This window comes from Aquarana catesbeiana, linkage group LG05, assembly GCF_042186555.1.
Source record: "Aquarana catesbeiana isolate 2022-GZ linkage group LG05, ASM4218655v1, whole genome shotgun sequence".
Lineage (NCBI taxonomy): Eukaryota > Metazoa > Chordata > Amphibia > Anura > Ranidae > Aquarana > Aquarana catesbeiana.
The window spans coordinates 381,105,960-381,133,288 of NC_133328.1; the positions used below are offsets into that span (position 1 = coordinate 381,105,960).

General features: G+C 41.5%; 1 protein-coding gene across 4 annotated transcripts in view; it reads left to right on the forward strand.

Moving 5' to 3' along the window:
• Positions 1–27,329, forward strand: part of RREB1 (ras responsive element binding protein 1) — a 127,832-nt gene that overhangs the window by 59,623 nt on the left and 40,880 nt on the right. For 3 of the 4 annotated variants that reach the window (XM_073631010.1, XM_073631006.1, XM_073631007.1), the window contains 3 exons: positions 12,434–12,554; positions 18,390–18,506; positions 21,809–21,999. In XM_073631010.1, coding sequence (XP_073487111.1) covers positions 12,434–12,554; positions 18,390–18,506; positions 21,809–21,999 — 429 coding nt within the window. Of the gene's footprint in view, positions 1–12,253; positions 12,338–12,433; positions 12,555–18,389; positions 18,507–21,808; positions 22,000–27,329 lie in introns of those variants that run through there. The other variant, XM_073631008.1, reaches the window with a different exon arrangement.

Sequence of the window (27,329 nt, forward strand, 5' to 3'; positions counted from 1 at the left end):
GCTATATAAATCGTGTATAATAATAATTAGTATAAACAAACCAATAATTCAGTAGCATGCTGGCATTGCACGTCTGGTCTGTTCCATTGTATCTGCTTCTACTATATATTGTACCTTGTCAGAGCCGCTGGGATCACATTGTAAGGTTCATCTCCATAAATGTGGCCCAAGAGATTTCCTTGAGAGCTAAACAGCTGCAATAACCAATGTACTTTACATGGGATTCAAGCAAGCAGACAGTGTGTTTAGCATTGGGGGAGGGAAGGATGTGGACTGTTTGTCTCTAGGTGTTAAATGGTACAGTTCCAGGCACTTTGTGCTGCCCAGGAAGCTGTTGTCTTGGAGCTCTCTGATGCATCAAGCTTTGTTCATAGGAGTGTAGGGTTACACTTGGATCATTAGTTCACGGCTCTACTTGGGCAAGGTAAACTTATGAGAAGATGACCTTTTAGATCTTCTGAACTTAAAACAAAAGTATAGGCAAAACAAAAAAATGACAAATTTTGCAGTCTGTCATTAGCATTAACACAGCTGTTTTTTGTTTTTCAGAATCCCCCATTAATCTAGTTTTATTACCTGCTAATCCTGACAGTAGATCTGTTTATGTCCCATTTCCTGTAATGGTGTGACAGCACTGTTTTGCCTGCTGTGAGATCACAAACGATCCAATCCATAAACCATCAAATAGGCATTACTTCCCTTCTGATTTGGTTTAAACTCATTTTCAATCGTATTAGATCAAACTGAGTTGATCCAACCAGGGCGGAATATCAATTGTTTTGCATCAATCAGCAGCACTGAGAATCTTTGCTTAGGAATACGGTCATATTTTGATCGATCAGATTATGGGATAACATGATGGAAACAGGAATTCTGATTGTATCCTAAAGAGGATCTTGACTCTAAGAACAAAAAATTAAAAGTCAGCAGCTACAAATATTGTAGCTGCTGACTTTTAATAAAATGACACTCACTTGTTCAAGGATCCAATGTCGTCTCACCCAAGCCAGTTCTTTGGGTCCCTGGCGCTGGCATCTTTAGCGTGGGAAGCCGGCTTCTCATTTGCGCATGCATGAATTGCGCTGCTCTTTTGTGAATGGTTCTGCAGCCTTCTGGGACCTGTGACGTGTCCCAAGAGGCAGTAGGCACTGGGGGGTGGCAACTAGACTCTAGAGTCGGGTGTGTCAAACTGGCGGCCCTCCAGCTGTTGCAGGACTACTAGTCCCATCATACCTCTGCCTGTGGGAGTCATGCTTGTAACTGTCAGCCTTGCAATGCCTCATGGGACTTGTAGTTCTGCAACAGCTGAACATGGTCTAGATCAGTGGTTCTCACCCTTAGTCCTCAAGTACCCCCAACGGGCCATGTTTTCAGGTTTTCCTTTACATTGCACAGATGCTTTAAATCACATGGTATTGATAAGAGCTATTTTTATCTAAGGGAAGTTCCCAAAACATGACCTGATGGGGGTACTTGAGGACTGAGGTTGAGAACCACTGGTCTAGATCAGTGTTTATCAACTCCAGTCCTCAAGGCGCACCAACAGGTCAGGTTTTCAGGATTTCCACTATTTTGCACAAGGTGATTTGATCAGTTTTCACTGCATTAGTAATTACCACAGTCATTTCATCTGAGGGAAATCCTGAAAACATGACCTTTTGGTGCGCCTTGAGGACTGGAGTTGAGAAAAACTGGTCTAGATGACCTGAGCAGAGGTGGGGAGCAAGTACCTATCAAAACTAGGTACCCACTCCCCCAAAAAAAATGTCACATGCCAAAAGTTGTAGGGGAGGGAAGGCAGAAACGTGGAACTTCCCATTTTGGGTGACGCTCCACTTTAACTATCAATCGAAATGCACTTTCCCATGTGTAGCATACCAATTGAATAGATTGTGGAGTCCGTGGACTATAGAACTAATTATTCCGATCAGAAAAGATCGATCAGAAAACAAATTAATTATTTACTTAAGCGTGTAATGTCCCCATTACTTGAAGTCCAACTCCAGCTAAGTGATACAGTTTTTTCTCTTTTGGAGAAAGATTTACCTGTCAGAATAAATGGTTTGTCCCAAGCCCTGTAACTGACACTTTTGCTGGTCAAGCTGGCCTGTTCTGGGAAATTGTACAGGAAATGGGCAGACTGCATCATTAATGTTACATAGTTACATAGCAGGTGAGGTTGAAAAAAGACACAAGTCCATCAAGTCCAACCTTTGTGTGTGATTATATGTCAATATTACATTGTATATCCCTGTATGTTGCGGTCTTTCAGGTGCTTATCTAATAGTTTTTTGAAACTATAGATGCCCCCTGCTGAAACCACCGCCTGTGGAAGGGAATTCCACATCCTTGTGCTTTTACAGTAAAGAACCCTCTACGCAGTTTAAGGTTAAACCTTTTTTCTTCTAATTGTAATGAGTGGCCACGTGTCTTAATAAACTCCCTTCCGTGGAAAAGTTTTAACCCTATTGTGGGATCACCAACATGGTATTTGTAATTTGAAATCGTATCCCCTCTCAAGCGTCTCTTCTCCAGAGAGAATAAATTCAGTGCGCATAACCTTTCTTCATAACTAATATACTCCAGACCCTTTATTATCTTTGTTGCCCTTCTTTGTACTCACTCTGTTTCCAGTACATCCTCCCTGAGGACTGGTGCCCAGAACTGGACAGCATACTCCAGGTGAGGCCGGTCCAAAGTCTTGTAGAGTGGAAGAATTATCGCATTATCGCTTTATCTCTGGAGTTAATCCCCTTTTTAATGCATGTCAATATTCTGTTTGCTTTGTTAGCAGCAGCTTGGCATTGCATGCCTTTGCTGAGCCTATCACCTACTAGGACCACCAGGTCCTTTTTCATCCTAGATTCCCCCAAAGGTTCTCCCTCCTGGTGAGTAGATTGCATTCATATTTTTGCCACCCAAATGCATTATTTTATTTTTTTACATTAAACCTCATTTGCCATGTAGCTACCCACCCCATTAATTTGTTCATATCTTCTTGCAAGGTTTCCACCTCCTGTGGAGAAGTTATTGCTATGCTTAGCTTAGTGTCGTCCGCAAATACAGAAATTGAACTGTTTACCCCATCCTCCAGGTCGTTTATGAACAAATTAAATAGGATTGGTTCCAGCACAGAACCCTGGGGGGACCCCACTTCCCACCCCTGACCATTCCGAGTATTCCCCATTTATCACCACCCTCTGAACTTGCCCTTGTAGCCAGTTTTCAATCCATGTACCCGCCCTATGGTCCATGCCAACGGACCTTACTTTGTACAGTAAATGTTTATAGGGAACTGTGTCAAATACATTTGCAAAATCAAGATACACCACGTCTGTGGGCCTTCCTTTATCTAGATGGCAGCTCACCTCCTCATAGAAGGTTAATAGATAGGTTTGGCAAGAACTAACCTTCATGTTGACCACTGCTAATGATATTGTTTTCATTACTAAAATCTTGTATATAGTCCCTTATCATCCCCTCCAAGAGCTTGCATACTATTGATGTTAGGCTAACTGGTCTGTAATTTCCAGGGATGTATTTTGGCCCTTTTTAAAATATTGGTGCTACATTGGCTTTTCTTCAATCAGCTGGTACCATTCCAGTCAGTAGACTGTCAGTACAAATTAGGAACAATGGTCTGGCAATTACTTGACTGAGTTCCCTAAGTACTCTCGGGTGCAAGCCATCTGGTCCTGGTGAGTTATTAATATTAAGTTTCCCAAGTCTATTTCTAATTCTGTCCTCAATTAGCCATGAGGGTGCTTCCTGTGATGTGTCATGAGGACAAACCCTGCAGTTTTGGTTACTGAAGCCCCCCCAATTCCCTTGTGCAGACTGAGGAGAATAAATTCAATACCTTCACCATCTCCCCATCCTTTGTAACCAGATGTCCTTCCTCATTCTTTATGGGGCCAATATGGTCTGTCCTCCTTTTTTACTGTTTATATACTTAAATAATTTCTTGGGATTTTTTTTTTTGCTCTCCTCCGCTATGTGTCTTTCGTGTTCTATCTTAGCCGTTCTAATTGCACCCTTACATATCTTGTTGCATTCTTTGTAAAGTCTGAATGCTGATGATGATCCCTCAGACTTGTATTTTTTGAAGGCCTTTTTTACTTTTACATGCATTTTTACATTGGAGTTAAGCCATCCAGGACTCACTCTTTTAAATTTATTTCCCAATGGCTAATGCCCTTATTTAGTATGCTCTTAAAGCAAACCCATCTCTCAACCGTGTTCTTTGTTTCTAAGATTTTATCCCAATTTATATCTTTCAGCAAGATTTGTAATTTAGGGAAGTTGGCTCTTTTGAAATTCAATGTAATCCCCCTGTGTTTCCTATTTGTGTGATTTATACTGAAGCCAATTGACCTGTGATCGCTGTTTCCTAAATTGCCCCGTATTTCCACATCCGTGATCAGGTCTGTATTGTTGGTAATTGGTAGATCTAATAACGCCTTGTTTCTAGTTGGTGCGTCTACCATCTCACCCATGAAATTGTCCTGCAAGAAATTTAGGAACTGGCGAGTCTTAGACGAATGCATGGTTCCCTCCGTCCAGTCAGTTGAATGGGCTATTTAATGTAATGCATGTTAATACATGAAAGTCATTAGTTAATGGGCCCCCTCCGTCTTCCTGTAGGTTGCCCTGTGCTGGTTATTACTATACTTTAATCTAAAAATCAATCTGTTTTATCAGATTTCATACTTAAAGTGTTTTACATGTAATGATGCAGTCAGTAAAAGATGGCAGGAATGCAGAAAGCTGCTCATGTATGCTTTCATAGGAATCAGAATTTCCTTAGATCTATAATAGAGGCAGATATTATTAGCCAATATGGGAATTGCTCTTCTGGGATTTGTGTTCCATCATCTGTTGGGAAAGCTTTCTTTTGTAGTTAATTCCAACCTTCACATTTGGCCAAGTGACAGTCCCAAATGACACTGAAGTTTTTTTGTTTTGGTTTTTTCTTGCAAAGGCACACATGAAAAGTGTGAGTCTGCTGGATAAATGCTCTGTATCTAGGCAGTTAAGTGTTCATAAGTTTTCTGACTTAAAAGCAAGCTCTGAGCATCAAGCTGCTGAAAAGGCTTCTGGGAAGATCTTCACATGGGCAACGGTCCAAAGCTCAAAGCAGTAATATTTAAACCAGCTGAACAGACCTCTTCAGCCAAGAGCGGCAGCATGGTTCACAGCAGCAGGAAATCCATCTCCAAAACACTGTATTGTAGCAACCCCAGCAGAAGACTGTGCTGTCCACACCCCTCTACTACAGTTCTTTGCACCTCTCACCCTCCCAGACATACAGCACGGCTCCTGCTTTGGTCACATTTTACATTTGAAGGTCCTTTTTTAAGTGGCTACTATGAGAAAAGTAAACTAGTAATATTTAATATCCACAGCTTAATTTTGTTTGCTATATCAGGGTCACCAAGGCTTGAATCAAAGGGCTCATTTTTGACCACTTGAGGTTTCCATGCATGGAGGCAAATTTCTGAACAATTTAAATAATTCTGACAGTCCTGTGAGAATTTGACCTTTTATAGGAGGGGAAAACGATTGAATCAGAGGTTTGGTAGGGCATCGGTTGGATGGGTATGGAAAATCTTTGTTTTGTTTGCGTTTGATCCCTGCTAATTAAAGTAGATCTAAACCCTACCTGGACGACATTTTAGTTTTCAAAGGCATTGCGTATCGTAAATAATTGTCACTGCTTTCTTTGACATAAAATACTGTTTTGGCATTTTGGCATCTCGGTGCTCCTGATCTCTTCCAGCCTCTTTCAGGCGCTTCCTGTCTACATAACAGTGTCAGCTGCACATCATTGCACAAAACTGTGGACCATACCATATGTGTCATCATGGCCATTTGTAGTCTCTGCCAAGGGTGCATGTGACAGGGTAACAATGCTGGACAGTTGCCACTCCATAACAGGAAGCATCTAAACAGGGGACCTTCTGGCAGGATCACCAGATATTATTTTAATTGAAGCTGCATGTTTAAAAAGATTAATGAAACACTTTTGAATTACATTAATGTTGTTCAGCTTATATGTGCTTTTCGTGATTGGCTTTAGTTCTACTTTAGGCAAAGATCAGCCAACATATCTGTGCTATATGAGGATTTTTTTTTTTTTTTGGTGGTCTGAAGGGGGTGTGGGAGAACATTTGTTAAATTATATTACAGGCCTAAGCACTTTTCACATTGATGCGTTTTGGCATGCGATTTGACATGTCAAATTGCATGCCAAAACGGCAGCAACAGCAGCGTCTGAACCAGTGCAATGCCGCGTTTGATTCCCAAAAGTAGTTTCTTTACTACTTTTGGCAATTTTCGGGGTGCGATTTCAGATGTCTGAAATCTCCCCCGAAGTCAGGACTGACATGTGAGAATGAAAATCATGCAAGTTCAGCTGAACTCGCACAAGTTCATTCCCGCAGTCAATGTGAACCTGAAGGCTAGCTTCACATTTGTATGTTGCAGGAATAAACGTTCCTGCACACATAAAACGTGCATCCCTTTTGCAGGTGCCCAGCCGTACCATTAACTCTTACTGGCACCAGAACACACCTTGCTAATGCCCGCCTTTGCTGTGGAATCCACTGAATTCTTGTGCTGTATGCCTGACTGCTTTGTGCGCATGAGCCCTAGTCTATCATCTGAAGTTCTCATCTGTTCATATGTTGTCCAGTTTATTGTTTTGATCTATTCCTGAAACTTTGCTAAAAGGAGGCAGCGGCAGCAGAGTCTGTTTCTTTAAATTCATACTCATTAGCGTGACTGTAATTATGTGGAACATTCTGTCAGATTATAGGCTAAAGAGATCTCTTTGTAAGTGAACGCAGCATTTGGATTGGCTGGTTAGCAGGGTGTTAATCTCCCCAGAGTGTACTGGTTTTTCACACATTCCATCAGAGAACGGCACAGCTAAATAAAGGAAAGCCCTTATTTCAAGAAAGATATTTCTAAGAACACAGACCAGTGCACACATACAGTATATATACTACAAGTGTCATTTCTCCTGAAGCCCAAATCAAGGTGCATGGCTTGTGTGCTTCAATCAGTTTTGTTGAATTCCATTAGTAAAGTAAGCGAGCAGTGCTTGCTGTTTCACTTTTTATTAGACATTTTATTTTGGCTAAAACTGTGTCCTGTAACCTCATTTCATAAATAGCATGAAATAACATTTGTATGGAAGAATACAGCTGCATCTGATCAATAGCAAAGTATACTGCAAGGCTGTTATAAGTATTGGACTCGTGGAGTAAGATTGGTGCTTATCTAGTGTGAAGGGAAGGGTGGGGTCTGCTCACAAGGGTACAAAGAAAAAAAGCATCTGCACAGGGTGAGCTGCCCTTGCTTTGTACATGCGATTGCTTCATCCATGTATAATCATTAGCTCTTACTGCTGTGTATATAAGGCAAAGTACAATCAGATTCAGATGGAGCTGGGTACCTGTTAACACTATTTACTGCAAGTATTCTCTGCATGGTCCAGATGGGTGGTACTTTTTATTCTTTCAAATTAGAAACAGGCCACCACTATTACTTTGAAAATAGAACAATATGTGATGCATGTGTGTATATGTGTATATATATATATATATATATATATATATATATATATATATATATATATATATATATATATATATATATATATATATATATATATATATATATATATATATATATATATATATATAGTGTGTATCTCTGAGATATACACACTTTACCACTTTATATATTTTACACTTTATATACTGGCTAGCAACAATATGTAAATAAGATAGCGTGATGAATACTGTTTCACACTATGTATATAGAACCAGTATAGTCAAAAGGCTTCCGCAGATGAACAAGGAGGATGGTATTATAATTTTTTTTTTTTTTTTGTGCCGATTTTTTCGGCGAGTCACAGCCCCCCTTTCTTTAGCTGAAGAAAGGAAAGCCCTTTGTATGCCTACTATACCTGTTTCTCCATTATTTGGATACTTTATTAGGGTACTCTGGCCGGGTTCACACTGTTACGACATACGCTCTGACTTTGGGAGCACATGTCACATGACATGTGTAAATGAATGATTCCTTATGAGAGCTGTCTTAACGTGTAAGTTTACCTTTACAGAAAATCTGTAAAAGGAACTTACACTGGACCCCCTCCCCATCGCACCCGGTCCCACTGTACCTGAAGCCGACAATCTCCCGCACTGACACATCGTATAGCCACTTTACTGGGCCGGGGATTTGAAATCCCAGCGACTTTCTTTCCTCTTCTCCACACTGAAAGGACAGGCTCCGAGGGTTCTGATTGGTCGGCGCCGACCATGTGACGGCGCCGAACAATCACAATTCCTTCTATGCGTACCTTTTACGAGGTACGTTTAGGAGAGAAAGCCGCGGGGGATTTCTGATCCCCAGTAAAGCGGCTTTACGATGTGTCTGTGCGAGAGATCACCGGCTTCAGGTAGAGCGGGACCAGGTGCGATAGGGAGGGGGTCCAGTGTAAGCTCACCTTACAGATTTTTCTGAAAAGATGAACTTTACCTTTAACTGGTCCTACTTTGAAAAAGGTTCCTGTACTACTTTTGGTCCGACTTTGGTCCAACTTCAGCCCATTGAATATCATTCAATGGAAGTTGAAGTTGGATCCTTGTCCTTACCATCTGACTTGTGACATCTGACATGGTGATTGCAGCAGCAGTAAAAGGAATTTATGTCACACTGGGATTGTTTTGATTGGTCAAAGGACAAGTCAGACTATCTCAAAGTCGGAGCGAAATCTTATCCTGTTAATTCAAGTTGGATGGAAGTAGGACCGATGTTGCAGAGCAAAGTAGGATGACAGTCATACAACAGTCGTGTCGTACCAGTGTGAACCCGGCCAGAATGCTTTCTGTGACTCATGTACATGGACACATTGGGGTCATACAATGTAAAGTCCTGGCTTTTTTTTTCTGTACCATGTAAGCCCATGTGCTGCGTACAGCCAGCAATAGTAATGAATGTCTGTGCACGGCCGTGCGTTGGTACTAGCATGTATTATACCCACGTATAGCATACAGGCATATTTCTCCAAATCCAGACTTTCTTTACTTGGTTTTAAAAAAAAGATTATCGAACCTAATTTCACCAGCCACAAATTAGTTCCAAGTATATAGTCGGAGTAAGGAGTGGAACATTTTAGAGACTTCAGCATTTTAGGAGATGATGGTGCCAATGTTTCCAATATGTTTCTAACACACACGTGTGCTTTACAGCTCTTCCAGGCATTCCTCTGCTCTGTAAGTTTGTGTAAGTCTCTGTAAGGCTCGGTTCACACTGGGGCGACTTGTCAGGCGACCTAGTCGCCTGACAAGTCGCCTCCCGTTCTGTGCTATGGAACCGTTCTAATTGGAGCGACGCAAGTCGCTCCGACTTAGAAAAAGGTTCCTGTATTACTTTGGGGGCGACTTGGGGCGACTTGCATAGACTTCTATGCAGAAGTCGTCTCGCAAGTCGCCCCGCAGTCGTTTGCAGGTCGCCTCGCTGAGGCGACCTGCAAGTCGTGCCGCCCATGTGTGAACCGAGCCTAAGTAAGTCACATATCAGAGATTGTGAAAACTTTGTTAGTATTGTCCTTGTTGCAGTGACTGCTCAGCAGTAAAAGGACCTATGAAGGAACTGGCTTTTTTTTTTTTTTTCTGATAACTCCATCGTCTGCCTTCCTCATTTCATTTCTGTGAACTTTGACTAGGAATGTGCTCTAGCATCCTCCGACTCTCACATGACAAACCAGAAGTACTGCATTGATTTCTCCACTGCGCAGTGTCACAATGCTTGAAATCACTTTTGCAAAGCTGACTGACGGAACATCTTTGTATGATTGTATCTTATTGAATAAAAGTGCATAGCTAGGCAAAACTTTAGCTGAACCTTTTTTTAACTACAGACTAAAATATCCTAGCCAGCGCACATCCCAGCTGGTCATGGATTCAGCTTTCTCTAAAACCTCGCAAAATAAATAATATACGCACCTTTTATCTAAGAGAAGTCCACGTGGGGTATTCTTTTAATGAACAATCCTAAAAGACATTGGCCTCCCTTTGTCCAATCTGAAGATATGAGATTTGGGTGATTGTTTAGCTATCTCTAGGGTACCAGCTACATCCTTGGGAGATAGCATTGTTTATGTATAAGTTTGATCTGTTTTATTTTATTTATTTATTTCAGGTACTTGTATAGCGCCGTCAATTTACGCAGCGCTTTACATATACATTGTACATTCACATCAGTCCCTACCCTCAAGGAGCTTACGATCTAAGGTCCCTAACTCACATTCATACATACTAGGGACAATTTAGACAGGATCCAATTAACCTACCAGCATGTCTTTGGAGTGTGGGAGGAAACCGGAGTACCCGGAGGAAACCCACGCAGGCACAGGGAGAACATGCAAACTCCAAGCAGGTAGTGTCGTGGTTGGGATTCGAACCAGTGACCCTTCTTACTGCTAGGCGAGAGTGCTACCCACTACACCACTGTGCCGTTCTCAGCTGCTACCTTTAGTCTGTTATTTGCATCCAGTAGAGGACAAAGTCTTTGTTGGTATACTAAGAATGAAGTACCATGTGAATATTATATGACAGCCCCATGTAAATATAAGTAGAAAACTAGGAAAGGTTTCCTTATGAAAAACTCCCAAGTTTTAAAGTTCTGTAGATGGGGGAGAGGTTATTATAACACTGCCAGTCGTTAGACCTTTGTGGGGCCAACAACTAGTTCTAGATGCTGTCTCACAAACTTTAGGTTAGGGTGATTAAATATCATTGCTACTGAGTAAAATAGCTACTGGTTGGCAGTCATCTCTTTAGCAGAATATTAATTTCAGTTTGCTGCATGTGAGCTGACCACCACTATTAAATATCTTGCTAGCAAAGAGATTTCATCTCCAGTGTAGCCCTGGTCTTTGGGTCTATTCACTACACTGTCCTTTGGTAATGCATGCTACATGTTTTGGTGCTCTGCGGTGCCATTTATTGTGACTGGCGCCCCAGTGTACCATTAAAACACACCTGTGTTGCAGCGTCACTAGAACTTGTGGTAATACTCTGCACTAGCTACACAAAAATACAGCAGGCCCAATGTTTGGTCTGTTGTTGCGTTAGGCAGCCCATTCACATTTTTGAGTGGCTGTAACACAACACATTAACATGCATGCGTTTAAACACACTGCTGGTGTGGATTGAAATTCAGCTTACGTAGCACTAAGCTGAAATTTCGAGCCATGTATGGGCTAGCTGATTGTACACAAGTTGATCTATCGATTGACTTGTGTAGAAGGAGCCTGTTTGATCCTGAATGATCAGTGCCGCTGGCTATCACCGGCAGCACTGGTCATTGTATTCTGCTTGTGGGGAAGGCTCCTTGCCAGCAGAAGATAATAGCCTAGTGGAAGTGATTCCATTCATTTCATTTACGCTGGTTGAGTGAAAAAAAAGAATCATGTATGGCCTGCCTCGGATTTAAAGATCTCTGGAATAGAAGAATGAAACCAAGAGTATAAAAGAGCAAATACTTCTTAGATTCCCTGTCAAGTTTTTATTGCTGTTGATTTCCTTATTCAGGAGATTTTCTTTTTTGGACCAGTTCACACCGTGCCTGCACATGAATCGCACAGGAATGCGCTGAGTGATCCTGTGCAATTCACATACGGTTCTGTGCGGTGCAATTTCAGCCTATTCATGAATGGGCTAAAATTGCACCGCTACACACCAAAAGTGGTACATGTACCAGTGCAGGCGGGGTGTGGACAAACGCACTGCTTTTGGGGGGGTGTTAACTTTGTATTGACACCCACTGAAGATCGTAAATGGAGTGCGTTTTGCATGCGGTGTGAATCACACAGTGCGTTCTTGTGCGATTCATATGTCGACATGGTATGAACCAGCTCAAAATTCATGTCCTAGACACAGCTGCTACCAGAACAGGAAACACAAAACCCTCCCTTACACTAAGACCATAAATTCAATGAAAGGTAAAATACACTAAGGGATACTCATTTAGATTATCTTTGTCAAATATGTATCCAAGATGGTAAAAGGAAATTATAGTAATGATGACAGCCTTGCAGTGTGCTAATATAGCAACAGAATTCATATATGTAGACTGATATGTGGTTGTGTGATTTTCAGCTTTAATGAGAAATGTCACTTTAATCGTGGTACAATTTACTGACTAAAGTGTAACTCAAATAAAATTTGTTGTATTGTTTTCTATAGACTGGGGAAGGATTGGAACTTCTCAAACTGCGACTGGAGTTCCACTTTAGTTGATGATGATCAGTTAAAGCCAGGTGGATAGAACTGAATTCTGCCTGGTATAATGTTTTGTGTTGTTGTGTGCCATAACATATGGATTAAATGCGTATCTTGTGTCTTCTCTCCATCAGACTGCAGTGTATTGGTGCCCAGCTGGAGGAGGAATTGAAGGGATGCTGCCAGCTAGCTTTTCGTCCGGGCCCTGCCAGTTCCAGCCTTTCCAGCAGCCAGGGAGCAGCCTGGTAGTTGAAGGTCAGTTGGCAAATACTTCCTGTGGAACTTCAGCCATGATGTCATCTGCTTCTTTTTACATGCTTTCCTCATTCACGAACATCACTATCCTGTGCTTCATCCAATGGTTTCACACTCTGTAGCCTGTCACCTGAAAAGAATTTATCTGTCTCTATATATAAGAGATTAACCGGTCCAAGCAACTCTGCATGCTTAAAAAATGACACATACACAGATGATGGTCTGTGTAGTGGGTGTTCCCTGCTTAAGAGCCAGAATGACTATCTACAGTTCTGTAGAATAGCTTTTCAGTTGCATTACTGAGACAGGCTATGTCATTCACGTTTTACAGACTAATATCCTGTATAGTAATACATGTGTTTTATGGAAACACTGGAGAGCATTTGGTACATATAGATATCAATTGCTTTGATTTACCGGTGTTCTGTGGTTTATTAAACTGGTAATTCAGCAGAATGGCTGTCTGCATATAGCACAATATTTCCAAGCAATGTAACAGATTTTGGCATCTTCCACAATAGGGCATGCCTCACACTTCTTTACTATCTTGTATGCCCAACTCTGTGGTAGTCTATTAGAAAGGTGAGAGATGGAATGAGCCAATCCTGAGCACTACATGGAAGTTATAAGATCCAGACACAAGAACTCCCTGGGATTTCGATGTCCTGGGGCAAAAAAGATAGCGGAAGTGGTGGCAAATTTTATACAATTTTGTTAATCATGATATAAAATATATTATCTAATTTGTAGTTGTATTCTACTTAAACCATATCTTTTCATTTCAGTCTACTGCTAGCTATGTTTTTCTAAAACTGACAAAAAAATCGAAATCTATCCTTTATAACTGTTGCATCTGGGAGACGTTTGGTACACTCTAGGCTTTCAGACAGCTACCAGAAATCTCATAGAAACATAGAGTGATGGCAGATAAACAACCAAGTAGTCCAAGTCTGTCCCATTTTTTTATTTATTTATTTTTTAGAGATCTACTGTATGTTTGTCTCAAGCATGTTAGAATCCACTTACTGTTGACTGACTGACTCGCTACCTCTGCTGAAAGTCTATTCTAATCATAAACTACTCTTTCGATAAAAACCGTACATGCAAAAATTAGTTTTGATCTTTTTTCCTGCTAGTTTGAGGTCATGTCCCTGTGTTCTTAATCTTAGCTTTATATCCAAAATATTGCCCTCTGAAACATTATTTACACCTTAAGGAGGAATTCCAGGTATGGATATTTTATACATATTTACATTGGTTCAGCTTAGTGCAATGTAACTATGCATTTACCATAACTGGCCACTGTCCCTGAAAGCTGGAAATCACTGAAATGCACACTGCTACTCCTGTGATCTTCACTTGGTTCTGGGTCTTGCGCCAAGTGGCTGCCTTGCTTCATTCTAAATATGGGAGGTCGGCCGCTCGATACAGGCACCTTTCAGAAAATGCTAAGCATTCTCTGAATGGCATCTGTGCTGAGCGGCCGACCTCCTGTGTTCAGAATGCAGCAGGGCAGCCTGTCAAGCTTCCAGAGGCACTGGTCAGGTATGGCATTTGCATACTTGCATTGATCCAGATTGGACCAATGTAACAATGTATAGAATATCCATATCTGGAATTCCTCTTTAATGTATTTAAAGGTTTCCCCTTTCTCTTCTTACCGCCAGACTGTACATATTAAGTTCCTGAAGTCTCTCTCCCGATATGTTCTATTCCTCAGACCTTTCACCATTTATGTTACCCGTCTCTGGACTCGTTCTATTTTATCACTATCTTTTTGTAAGTGAGGTCTCCAGAACTGGACAGTTTTTTAAATGAGGTCTAACTAAAGGGAATTGGGATCTCCTTCCTCCTGCTGGTGATCCCTCTAGTGATGCATTCTAGGATTCTATTCACTTTTCCCACTGCCTGGCCACACTGTTTGCTCATGTTGCAATCATCTGAAATAAGTACCCCCAAATCTTTTTCCCCTGTAGTCCTGACCAACACTACTTCAAATATAGTACTCTATCTTTTTCCCTAGGTGCAATATTTTACATTATAATCATTAAACTGCAGTTTCCACTGCTTTGACCAATCTTCCAGCAATGCCAAATCATGTTCCATGTTACAAAATGTTAGACACCTGCCGGGATATCAACCCTATTACACAACTTTGTGTCATCAGCAAAAAGATTACCTTGCTCAACAAACCTTTAGTTATATCACTTACAAACCGATAAAATGGAAAAGGACCAACTAACTAATTTCCTCCTTATGTGATTGGCTTACTTTTCCATCAGTTCTTCTCTTATTGCCACACTGGGACTGATTATATGTCTGATAGGCAGACCCTCCTACTTAGCAAACAGGAAGCTGGACTTGCGTGGGGGGCCTCGGGGGAATGGGTGCGAGTTTCTTCCAAACAGCAGGAGGTAGGAGTGTGCAATGATGATTTGTAACATTCATGAAATGTTACTGATCTTTTCTCAACACAAGTGGAGGTACATGTTACGAGTTAACAGAACAGTAAGAACAAGTCACTGGAAGCGCTGAATACCACTTTGAGATGATCCTAAATGCTAGAAAATCATTGCACAACCTAAGGCAAGCCATACACACATAGATCTGATAGAATCCTCCATCCATGCTAAACCACGTCTCCTGCCAGGTATTGTATTCTGACAGCCAGCACCCATGTGTGACAGAATACCCGACTAGTGTCTACTGATGCTAGATGCAGCCACTATTTTTCTGACATTTTTCTATGAGACTCTTTTGACAACTCTATTAAAAAAAATCAACTTTTGTCAAGTGGGGGGGGTGGGGTGTCTGTGACAAGGTTGTCCACAGCTCGAAATTCAGCTGGTTCAGCAGGAAAAGGCCGAAATCTGCACCATGAACAGTATGGCAAGCTTAACATTTGTAGAGAATCTTTCAAAATGCTTACTCTACTTTCTTCTGTCAGGAGGAACATTATATATGTCCCTGGCTGTACTTTTCAAATATTAACTAAAAATTGTTGTGCTTTTACCTGTTAAAATAGTTTTTTGTTAAAATCTAAAATCACCTTACCCTCACTGTAATGAAATCATCATTTAATGTGAATATTTGTGTAGTTTTGCATGGGGGTGTGTGTGTGTGTGTATGTTAATGTGTATTTTTACATCAATATATATTATAGCGGGTCACATCAGAGACTATCAGTGTTCGTAAAGGATGTAATTTTGTAATTGCTACTGCTTAATAGCAGTAATTCATAGTGAATTCAGCTCTTGCTGGTTACTGTGGTTAGCAAAAGCTCTAAAAGTAAACCGGTGCTCAGTACAAATTTTACTTAATTAACCCTCAGGGTAGCCACAAACGACTCGATTTCTCTGTCGGGCTTTGTAGATACGTCTCCTCCTTTTGATATTTTCCTGTTGCCCTTACCCACTGCTGTAGGGTCTAGATATTGTGAAAGTCAGTATTTTCATATGCAGTTATGCATGACCCTACTGGTCCCCATTTGACAGTAGACTGGCACCAAGTGCTGAATTGTGGGAGGCAATCGGAAGAAGAATATGTCTTATATCAGGAAGAACCAGGTTGATTTCAGGGCTCCGGCTAAAGGTCAGAAAAGTGAGGATGCATAATAGAGATAGGAAACTGGTACCATTTTAGGTTCCTGGTACACGTTAAGTAAATCTGACCGAATACAGGTTTACGTCAAGATTTGGCACGCTATTAAATAAGGGCCCATGTTACAAGACTATATGTTTTATTGTAAGCTTTAAAACATTCTTTGTCCTTAGAAAAGAAGTCAGTACTTGTCACATAAAGTGTTAACCTTTCACTAAACAGTTATACTGTAAAGTAGAAAGACACCTTTGTCAACTGTTTAAAAAAAAAACACAACTCTGTAAAGGCTAACAAAAGACCTGGTGTCATCGCTGCTGGGTTAATTGGCACCCTTGTCCATGGAAAACCAGGATGTTTGATCGTTGCACTGCTTCACTGACTTGCTTGACTTATATGTGATAATTTGCCCAGAATATTAACCCATTGCTATCAGGGGTAGTCAGTAACATTGGCAGCAATGGGTTTATTCTGGCTTCCAGTCACATTCCTTATGCTGCACATCCTGGTTTCCCTCCTTCCTGTACGTTCTGAGCCATGTATGCTTCTTCCCATCTGTTCCAGAGAGAGAGATCATGAGTAGCACACTTCACATCATTGGGGATGGCTGGGGCTCCATAGGCCTAATGTATTGTGCTGCATGTATGCGTGTGCTTTGGTTTCATCGTCTACATGACTCAGAGCTGTGACTGCAGTTAGTCAGCCGCTACTTCCCTTCTCCCTCCTCCCAACTATCGTGGCCCTCCCTGCATCCTCTTGTTTCCTGATGTTATGTTTTTAAAGCAGTGGCAAAACACTGATGAACGTTGAGTTGCTGTTTCCCTCTAGTTAACTTTGCAGAACTTCGCACACTTTTTACAATCGATTTTTTTTTTTTTTCTTTTTTTTCCCACAAGCTGAAATATCACATGCTGGACGTAATATAGATCATGCGGGGTTTTTTTTGTCAGAATAGTTTCTAATTTTAAATGAGCAATCTGCCTGTGTAAGTATTTTGACTAAGGACCTCATATAAAAAAAGATTGTACTTCATGAGTGATATTTCAACTTAATAAATCAAGCCTGTATGAATAGATGGTAAGAATATATAGATTTCCCAGTGCAGCTTTCCAGTAGCAAGGGGTGGGTTAAAAACATCTCTAGAGACAAATTTCCAAATTTCCTAGACTTGGGACTATAACACCTGCATTTGCCTCCACCTAAGTACAATGTATTGCATTGACGAATAAAAACTTCCCTGCACTCATTTTTCTGCTTTAAAAAGGAATTATCGTTCAGTTTAGGAAGTCTCATCAGCAAGATTTTGTTCCTCCAGGGAACAAGATGCATGTAAGACTTTGTCCAGTTCAAAACCATGCTGTCGTTTGGGGAAAAAAGAGGACTATTTCTTTCTGTTTCTACTGGCTGTTGGCTCCACCCCAGGCTAAAGCCCAATTTATGAGCATTCCTATGGGGGAGCTAACAGCACACCAGCCCTTCTTCATTCTCCCCATGCAGTAGCCCACACAGCACCAGTCTGTCCTGCTGGTAGATGTGAGCATGTGCTGAAAATATGGGCTGTGGACAGGGATCACAATGAAAGACTAGCTGGTGGCTTGTGTTATTGTAAATAATGGTGCTTGTCTTCACCACGTGCCTTCTGCCAGAGATGATTACCATCATGACCCCCTCTCCTTGCTATCAGTCAGACTTCATTTGGTATTTGTCTCCTCGTGAGCAGCTTTGGACAGTGGAGGGTGGTCTACTGCTGACCACACTAGATCAGCATCCAAGGCACCTATCAAAATTGGACAAATTACTTTATCCCTTGAAAACAAGAGAAACACAAGTTGTTCTTCCGGTGAGACTTGTTTAATTGCAAAGCAAAGGTCAGATCATATGTCTTTGCAGGTTTTTTTAAAATCTGATCATTGTTAGGCTACACTCTCATACTATAAAAGTGTATCTTTGCATACATGCTGCGTCTTTGGTGCAGTTTCCAGCAAAGTATATCTTTCATAGCAGTTATGCATGCAAAGCATGTCTACAATGCACCCCTCTGATCGCACAGCATGACACTAAATGTAGCCTAAATCATGCCTTAGCTTGACAGTACAGACCTGTGTTGTATTCTAGTCTGGTAATATGGTCATATTCTTTTGTCACTGTGCATTGTTATGTTTATGTAAATCATTCAAATAATGCCTGTTGTTTTCAAGTCGCCTGCTACCGCACTGACATGCATGTTTTCATTTTCAGTGTTGGAGAGAGCTGCTGCTGACTCAAGATACAGTGTCTCTGCCACCATCATGACAGATAGCAGTGTTAGACAAGACATTCAAACCATAACTGAACTCACAGCTAATGAGAAAGGAGGTAACATATTCCTGTGAAATAAGTGGGCATGTTCCTTTGGCCTCTACATATCTGCCCAATTCAGTTTTGTGCATACACTTTTGCTGTCCACTTTTTTCAATTTACAAGTTTTTTTTTTTCATTCTTGTTAAATGTGGTCTGTATTAAAAGCAAAAAATATCTCCAAACTTCAGTTCTAGGTCCCGTACCCTAATTTACTCCACTAATAAGTGATAAGGAAAAATGTCTCCTGAAGCTCTGCTTCTTTGGTCACCTCTCCACCTCCAACAGTAAATGTGCTGTGAGAACTGACCTTTCTTCTCCCAGTCTACATCTAGGTGTATGTTAGAGCTGCACGATTATTCGTTAAAGAATCGAGATCGAGAATCTAAATCCCTAGCGATCTTAGCACAGCATTTTCCCGAGTCTCGGTCTGTAAATTAGGTCAGTTTAACCACTTAAAGACTAGTGCCCCGTACACACGGTCGGACATTGATCGGACATTCCGACAACAAAATCCATGGATTTTTTCCGACGGATGTTGGCTCAAACTTGTTTTGCATACACACGGTCGCAAAAAGTTGACGGAAAATCCGATCGTTCTGAACCCGGTGACGTAAAACACATACATCAGGACTATAAACGGGGCAGTAGCCAATAGCTCTCGTAGCCTCCCTGGCGGTTTTCCCGAGTGTGGCTCGGGGTTAAAATTCAGTACCATTAGCGGTAACCCCGAGCCACACTCGGGATCGCATTGCAGGATCCTGGGGCGGCGTTACTTACCTTGTCCCCGGGATCCTGCGATGTCCCCCGCAGTGTCCGAGGGCTCCGTCCTCCTCCGAAGCCTCTCCGTGCCAGGCTCCGTTCCCTGCGAGCGGCGCGACGCACGGGGGCGTGAGCCTGGCGGCAAATTCAAAAAACTGTCAAAATCATAACACATACAGTACTGTAATCTTACAGATTACAGTACTGTATGAAATGATTTCACATCCCTTTTGTCCCCAGTGCTCTGGCCCATGCCCTGCATGCAGTTTTACATGATATACACTGTTCTTTCTGCCTGGAAACTGGAGATTGTCCATAGCAACCAAAAAGTGTCCCTTTACGTCAAAAGTGGCTTTAGACCAGCTAGAAAACAGCGATAGTAAATTAGAACACTTGCAGAATTGAGCAATAGTGAATTGTGGGGAAATTTATTTTATTACTATTTTTTAAAATTTTTTTTAATTATTTATTTTTATTTATTATATTATAATTTATGTTTTTGTGTTTCAAACTTTATCATACCCGGGATATCTACTAGACTCTTGTTTGGACAGATTTAAGTGTGTTATTGTTAAGATTTACAGACCTACAATATAAAACGCCAAATTTCCATGCAAAATAATGGTACCGCTTTCAGCACCTAAAATCCGAAATAATCATACCGCCAGGGAGGTTAATTTATTCTGAGCATGTGTGGCACTTTGTGCGTCGGATTTGTGTACACACGATCGGAATTTCCGACAACAGATTTTGTTGTCGGAAAATTTTATAGCAAGCTCTCAAACTTTGTGTGTTGGAAATTCCGATGGAAAATGTGTGATGGAGCCTACACACGGTCGGAATTTCCAACAACAAGGTCCTATCACACGTTTTCCGTTGGAAAATCCGACCATGTGTATGGGGCATTAGCCTTTTTCTGATACTTTGTTGCTTGGAGGTTCTAAGTACTAAAAATACAGATTTTTAACTTGTAAGCAACAAAAAAATATTTTTTTTTTTTTTTTAAAGCAAAGACCCTAGAGAATAAAATGGTGGTTGTTGCAATATTTTATGTCACACCGTATTTGCGCAGCGGTCTTTCAAACTCAATTTTTTGGGGAAAAAATACACTTTAATTAAGTTTAAAAAAAGCTAATCCGTAAAGTTAGCCCTTTTTTTTTTTTTTTTTTTTTTTTGTATAATGTGAAAGATAATGTTACACTGAGAGAATCGTGATCTTTATTCTAAGCAAAAAAAAAGTGATTCTAATTTTGGCCAGAATCGTGCAGCTCTACTGTATGTATAAACTAAATTTTAAACCTATTATTACCTGTGCACTGTTAACACCCATTTACCCAGCATCAACAAAATATCTACAAGGAGCTCCATTTTTTAGGGTCGATGACATCAGTTTGAGGTGCTTCTGTAAACATTCAGAATTCATTGACTGGTGCATCTGACCTGCTTCAAATGGGTTTTGCATTACCATAGATTTTTATCGGAATGCAAAACCCATCTGAAGTTGAAAAAACCCAAACCCTAAAGCAACAGTTATCGGATGAGACAATAATCTCAAGTCATTGGAACCATTACCCAACAACACCAATGAGGGAAAATTTAGGCTACTTAGAAATGCTGCCTGATTTCTATTATTCCTCTCCTCTCCCCCCCCCCCCCCCCCATAATTTTCTTTCCATCGCAACAAATACGATATTCTGATGAGTCACTGTATCACGTTTGAGAGTGGTTGCTGATGGTAGTCACATGATGCATGCACCCCCAGCTGTCCTTGGGTGTTTACTATACCTCAGATAAAATGAAGGATTCTAACAAACTAGACTATGTCTTTTGAGGGTACGATGTGAAATGAGTTGACTGAACCAGCAACTGCTTACTGTCAACCCTGCAGCTTTTGCCTGTCAACAGACTTTTAATGGGTTCTTGAAAAGGGTAATTGTCCAGAATACTATGCCTGGTCCTCCTTGCCTTGTAAAAAGTAAACTTATTAAGATTTTTCCCAAATTGAATGTTTTTTTTTTGTTTTTTTTATATACCTCCTGTGTTGTAATGCACACACAATGTTTGAATTCATTTTTGTCATCTTTACTATTGGCACTTTCTTACTAAAACATAGGATACCCATGTATTTCAGAGGGATGTTGGAAGTGTGGGTACGATCCAATAGCCAAAAGCTCTTTCTGGTAATTTCTTTTTCCATAACATGTATGCTAAGGTTGCACACGCATGCCTGTTTATGGCTAGACAGAAGGGAGGGGAATAGTCGGAGGACATCTCTGCCACTGGCTTCTGTTGGAAAATTGTTTTAAAAATATTTGATCTATTCATCCCCAGAGATCAGTAAGTGGGATGGATTTGGAGGTCTGCTGCCACTCATATCTGGCCCAAAACAGCTTAGTTCTATGAGCACATTTGATGTCTCTTATACTAGTTTGAACACTTAATAAGTATGGCTGTGTAATGCAGTTAATTGGTATTGAAAATGTGGGACAAATAAGATGTTCAATTTTGTTTTTATTAAGCATTGTAGTTTAATATCTGAGTGCTGGTTTGTTTTATAGCCTCTGTAAAAGATCCCATGAAACCAAGCGGCCTTCTCAATGGATCAGAGGTGAACGACCTGTCCTCTGTAAACGCCATGATGTCAGCAGTGATGAGCACAGCACATGTTGTGGAAAATGGGGCAAATCTTCAGAACACTAAATCACTGGGAAAATGCCCACCTCCAAACCGAATTGGCAGAAGAAATCAGGTAGGGAAGGTTTGCCAAATCAATAAACCAAATCTTGTCAAATGTACAAATGGTTAATCGGTCTGTAGCATCAGGCTACAAGATCGTGATGTAGTCTTTATAGTCATACAATTGTGTTGTACCTATAAGGTCTCATTCACACGGCTGTATTGAATTGCTGCCAGCAAGATCCTGTGTAAAAAGTTTTCCATATGCTCTACACATGTTACGTTTGTGTTTTAGGGACGATAGGTAAACCTTAAGCCTGGGTTCACGCTATTGCAAACACAGACATCACGTGATTAACACCGCAATGCTGTGCCGATCACATGCGATGTCTGTGCAATGCGAATTCAGCCATACAGTTGTATGGCTGAACTCGCATTGGATTTGCATGAAAAAGGTGCAGGAACCTTTTTTTTCCCCGCACTGGAATCAGGTCGCTTGGATGTTCACACACATGCGATCTGATTCCTGTCTGAATTCAGTTCGCACTGTGATCTGCGAACCGATTTGGGGGTTTCATTAACTTTGTATTGACACCCGCAGTGGTTCACAGAGGTCAGTGTGAACTGCCTACGAGGGAGATGCAATGCGGGAACGGCACTGGAATCGCACGCTGGTTCCCGCATCACAATAGTCTGAACCTAGGCTTAGTGTGTAATCACATAATTGGCAGCCCTGCTACTGCTGTTGATTACATGTCAGCCCTGAGCAGTAGCCAATAGGGTCCATGCATGGATATAAACACTAGCACAAATATTTCCATAGTTGCAGTGTAAAATATAGTTCAGATATGGCCCTGGATGTAGCTTTGTTTTATTTATTTATTTTCACGTTGCTGAACACATTGCACTGCCAGACGCAGTTGTATGAATGGGCCTCTAGCCTTCTATACAGCTGCATACAGATGTGTACAAAACTATACTCTGCATGCAGTGTTTTTAAAAAGCTGTATGATGAGCCTAAAATGTATTTCTTTAGTTTCATGCTTAGAAAAATCACTGCTCTCGCAGTCCAGTCTAAGTTGTTAACATGTGAGATGGCCTCAGTCTTACACCACTCCACAAGCCACGCCCCCTGTCATGTTTCGCCCCACCCACCTCTATGACTAAACCTCGGTGGGTGGGACGAAACATGTCAGATGGCATTACTTGTGGAGTGGTGCAAGGCTGAGGCCAGCTTATACATGTTGCCAACATAGACTGCCCTGGGAGAGGGGCGATTTTTCTAAGCATACTACACACTACTGGATGGTGACATTTCATGCCGCCACCCTATTCCTGAGCACCAATGGGACAATATCGTCCTTTTTTGCTTAGAGCGGCACCACAAGTATAAACAGGACTTTAGTTTAATGGTTTTAATGGAGAGATTCGACTAGATAGTATCAGTGTTATGATATAATAATATAGCAGTAAATCTGTTTAGCTACATGCACTGAAAGAATATCCTAATCCATTGAAGTAAATGGGCACATTTTGCAAGTCAGCTGATGATACAAAACAGAGCACAGTTATCAGATGCATTATTAATAGAATAATGGGTCATTCATGGGTATCTGTCAGAAACTTAGATGGAACCTAAATCTTGTTCCTTGTTAAAAAAAAAAAAAAAAAAAGAAATCTCTGAGCACTCACTCTGTTTTTTTTTGTTTTGGTTTGTTAATCCATTGTACCTCTATAATGGCATAAAAGCACATTTTCCTTCCTGCTTCTCTGCCATTTTCTCGTAGCAGAAACTTCTGTAGTAAAACTAGCATCTTCCATCCTATTTTTCCTGTGCTGGTATTAGAGAAAGTTTGGTCCTCTGTTAATGATAAACTCCTGTGTAAACAGCCATCTGCTGCAATGGCCTAGATTATGTTCAGTTCTTCACTTCAAGGTGAGCCAGTAATTGCTCTGTCTTTAGCTAATATGCTGATGTAAAGGAAAATCCACTGCAATACGTACATAAATCTGGCCAGGAAATATGTGCACAAAACTAAAATGATTATTTATCCTGCTGAAGATGGATATATCTATCCAAATTTTATCCATAAATTCCTTCCAAAACTTTTGTCTGTTATTACTCCTATTACAAAGGACTTCACATGCCAGAGCCATATTTGAGTAGAATTGGTGGTTTTATGTAAACTACAAAAACACACTGGATGGATTTACCCCTGGACCTTATGGGCAGGGCCAACACCCTTAAAATGATCCTCTCCACCACAGGCCCCCCTCTATCACAGATTCCTACTCCATCACAGATCTCCCCATCACAGATTCCCTCCATTACAGACCCCACTCCATCACAGACCCCACCCCCATTACAGACACCCTCCATCACAGTCCTCCCTCGATATTACAGAGTCAGACTGTCCCTTTCATCATCACAGCACTCCTCTTTCCTCCCTCTCCCCACACTGCCCTACCTTAGTCACACAAGTCGGGAAGCATGGCCAGTCCAAACAAAGGGTGGAACTTTTCAAATTAAAGGCGGGTGATTGGTTGCTGGGACCACACCACTGCCTAGAAACCAATCGCCCGCTTTGTAACTTGAAAAGTCCCGCCCTTTGTCCGGACCTGCAGGTCTTCCAGGCTTGCGTGAATAAGGAAGGGCAGTGTGGGGAGGGGGAGTGATGTGATGATGAAAGGGAGAGACCTGCCGCGCCTCCCATGTAATCAAGGATGTTAGCGGCAGCGGTGGGCAGGCGAGCCGGCGGAGGGGAGAGAACACTGCGGGCCGGATAGGGCTGCTATTGGGTCCGGATTTGGCCCCCCGGTCTGCCATTTAGTGATGCCTGTTTTAGAGGATATGGCCAAACTGCTGACTTCCCACACTGTTTCTGGAACTGTCCAGTGGTTTAGGACTTCTGGATGGATATAGGATTCTTTATTTCTTCTGTACTAGGTCTACCAAACATCATACACCCCAATAACTGCCTCCTGGGCATCTTTGGTGATCTACCTGTCCCCTCTCATGCTAAGAGACTACTCCACCATCTTGTACTTTTATGTGAAGTCTATTTTATTATAATGGAAGAGATCGCAGTCCCCATTGAGACCCCTCTGGTTGAAATTGATTAATGACTCTCTACCATTATATAAACTCACATTTGAGACTCGGAAATTAACTAAAACATTTCAAAAAATTTGGGGCAGATGGATAGCTAGCCCTCTGACCCTTACCCCATTGTAATTACATTGGATATATTATTAATTGGTCATGCCAAATACCCTACTGATTTCGATTACTATTTCACTGATTCAAAATTTTATTACTTGTACAATTTCTTATAACTATGCATTTAATAACTAAAAGAGACGTGTGTAATGATATTTGTTTATTATTGTTTACTGGTTATTGTCTATTTAAGTGCATTCATTGTCTATGCACTGCGTTGGACAACCAAAGCTTTTCTTTTCTCTGTGTGTTAGTCTGTCTTTAAACTCAATAAAAATATCTTTAAAAAAAAACAAAAAAAAAAAAACGATAAAAACACATGAATTGCTGTTTCACAGGAATTCTTCCACTGGGAGGCAGTGTTTCACAGCAGGCTGGGGGATGGCTGGGATTGAGAGAAGTCTATGTGCAGGTTTAAAATATGACCTTGTGTGAAACATCCTACTGACTTTCTGGCCAATTAGACAGTGCAAGTTTTGGCAGCCAAACTTTTATTTGGTATGATCAGTTACTTGCTTTTACCCTGCATGTAAAGGTTCTTAAAGGAAATCTGTACTGAAGGAAATATGGAGGATGCCATTGCTGACCCCTGCAATTGAAAGTGCTGTTTGCCTGGCTGCCATGCTGACTACTTTGAGAGACAACCAGGGAAATAGCATTTTCAAAAGAATTGGCAATGACAGCCTCAACATTTTTTTCTTTTCTTCTTTTTTTTTACAAAATGTTTTATTAGCATTTAGTGAGAATACAAAGATACAGCATGTATCAAGAAAATAGCATGGAAATGTACAAATTGTACATACACAATAAAATGAAACAAGATACAAATTGGCACTTTTTTTTTCCTTTACAGATGTCCTATAACAGCAGTTTAGACACACTTTGACATTTTAGATACCATGGGCACCTATTAACATGCCTTTTGCGCTAAGATGCACCCCTTTTGTGTTTTGCACACGTTTTTGAAGTGTTTGCGTCATGTGAAATAATGTTTGCCAGGCGCCATCTCAGTGTTGGTTTTCTATTTGTATGGATTCTTGTACTATCATCTTGACTAGTAAGGCCCCTTTCACACCAGTGGACTTCTTGTCCGTTTTTCAGGCGGACCCAATCGGACCACTCATTGTTCTTTGTTGGGGGGCGTTTGTAAACGGACATGTGTCTGTTTACACCAGCCTGCATCCAATCCGGACTGCCAAAAACAGACGGATGGGGATCCATTCCCCATCCATATAGCGCAGGGGTATTGAATTAAAATTCACGATGGTCCGACCAGTAAAATTTTCTTCCTTTCCTCCTATATCACATTCCCTTACATCAGTGTCCACAATCCCCATACACATCACAATCCACCCCTTCACATCAGTTTCCCCTTCATTGTAGTGTCCTCAAGCCCCCTACATATCACCCCTACCCACCCCTTTACAGTAGTGTATTGAACCCACCTCACATCACATACCCCCTTTATTCGCAACAGTCCTCAACCCCCCTCCCCTGCCCCACACTACTGTCCTCTGCCCCCATCGCATCATCCCCAGCAGAACTGTGCCCCCATCCTTTACATCTTCCCCAACAGCACTGCCCCCTCTCACATCACAACCCCCCCCTACAGCACTGCCCCCTTCACATCTCCCCTCCACAGCATTGTCCCTCTTTACATCAATCACCCCCCACACAGCACTGCCCCTCTTCACATTAACCCTGCACCCCCCCCCCCCTCGCTACATCACACACACACAGTAGTGTCCTCAGCCCCCCTTCACTCTCCCACCTTAGACAGAGCGTGGGAGAGGGAGCGATCATAAAATTTCTGGATCGAGTGTGGGAGGCACAACACAGCATTGAACGGAGGACGGGAGCTGCCGGGGTTAACTTTTTGTATAAACCAGCAGGTGATTGGCTGCTAGGGCCGTCCTGTATCCAATCACCCGCTGGATAAATCAAAAATGTAATCCCGGTAGCTCCCGATCCCACGCTCTGTTCAATGCTGTGCTGTACCCTCCCATACCTGATCCAGAAATGTTATGACCGCTCCCGCGCACTGTTCAATGATGTGCTGTTATTCCACACTCGCTCAAAAAAATGTTCTGGCTCCCGCTGTCCACTCTGCTGTTATAATGACAGCGGTGGAGGCTGGAGGGAAAGAAGTGGCTCCTAATTGGCTTGACCAGGTCTGGATGAAA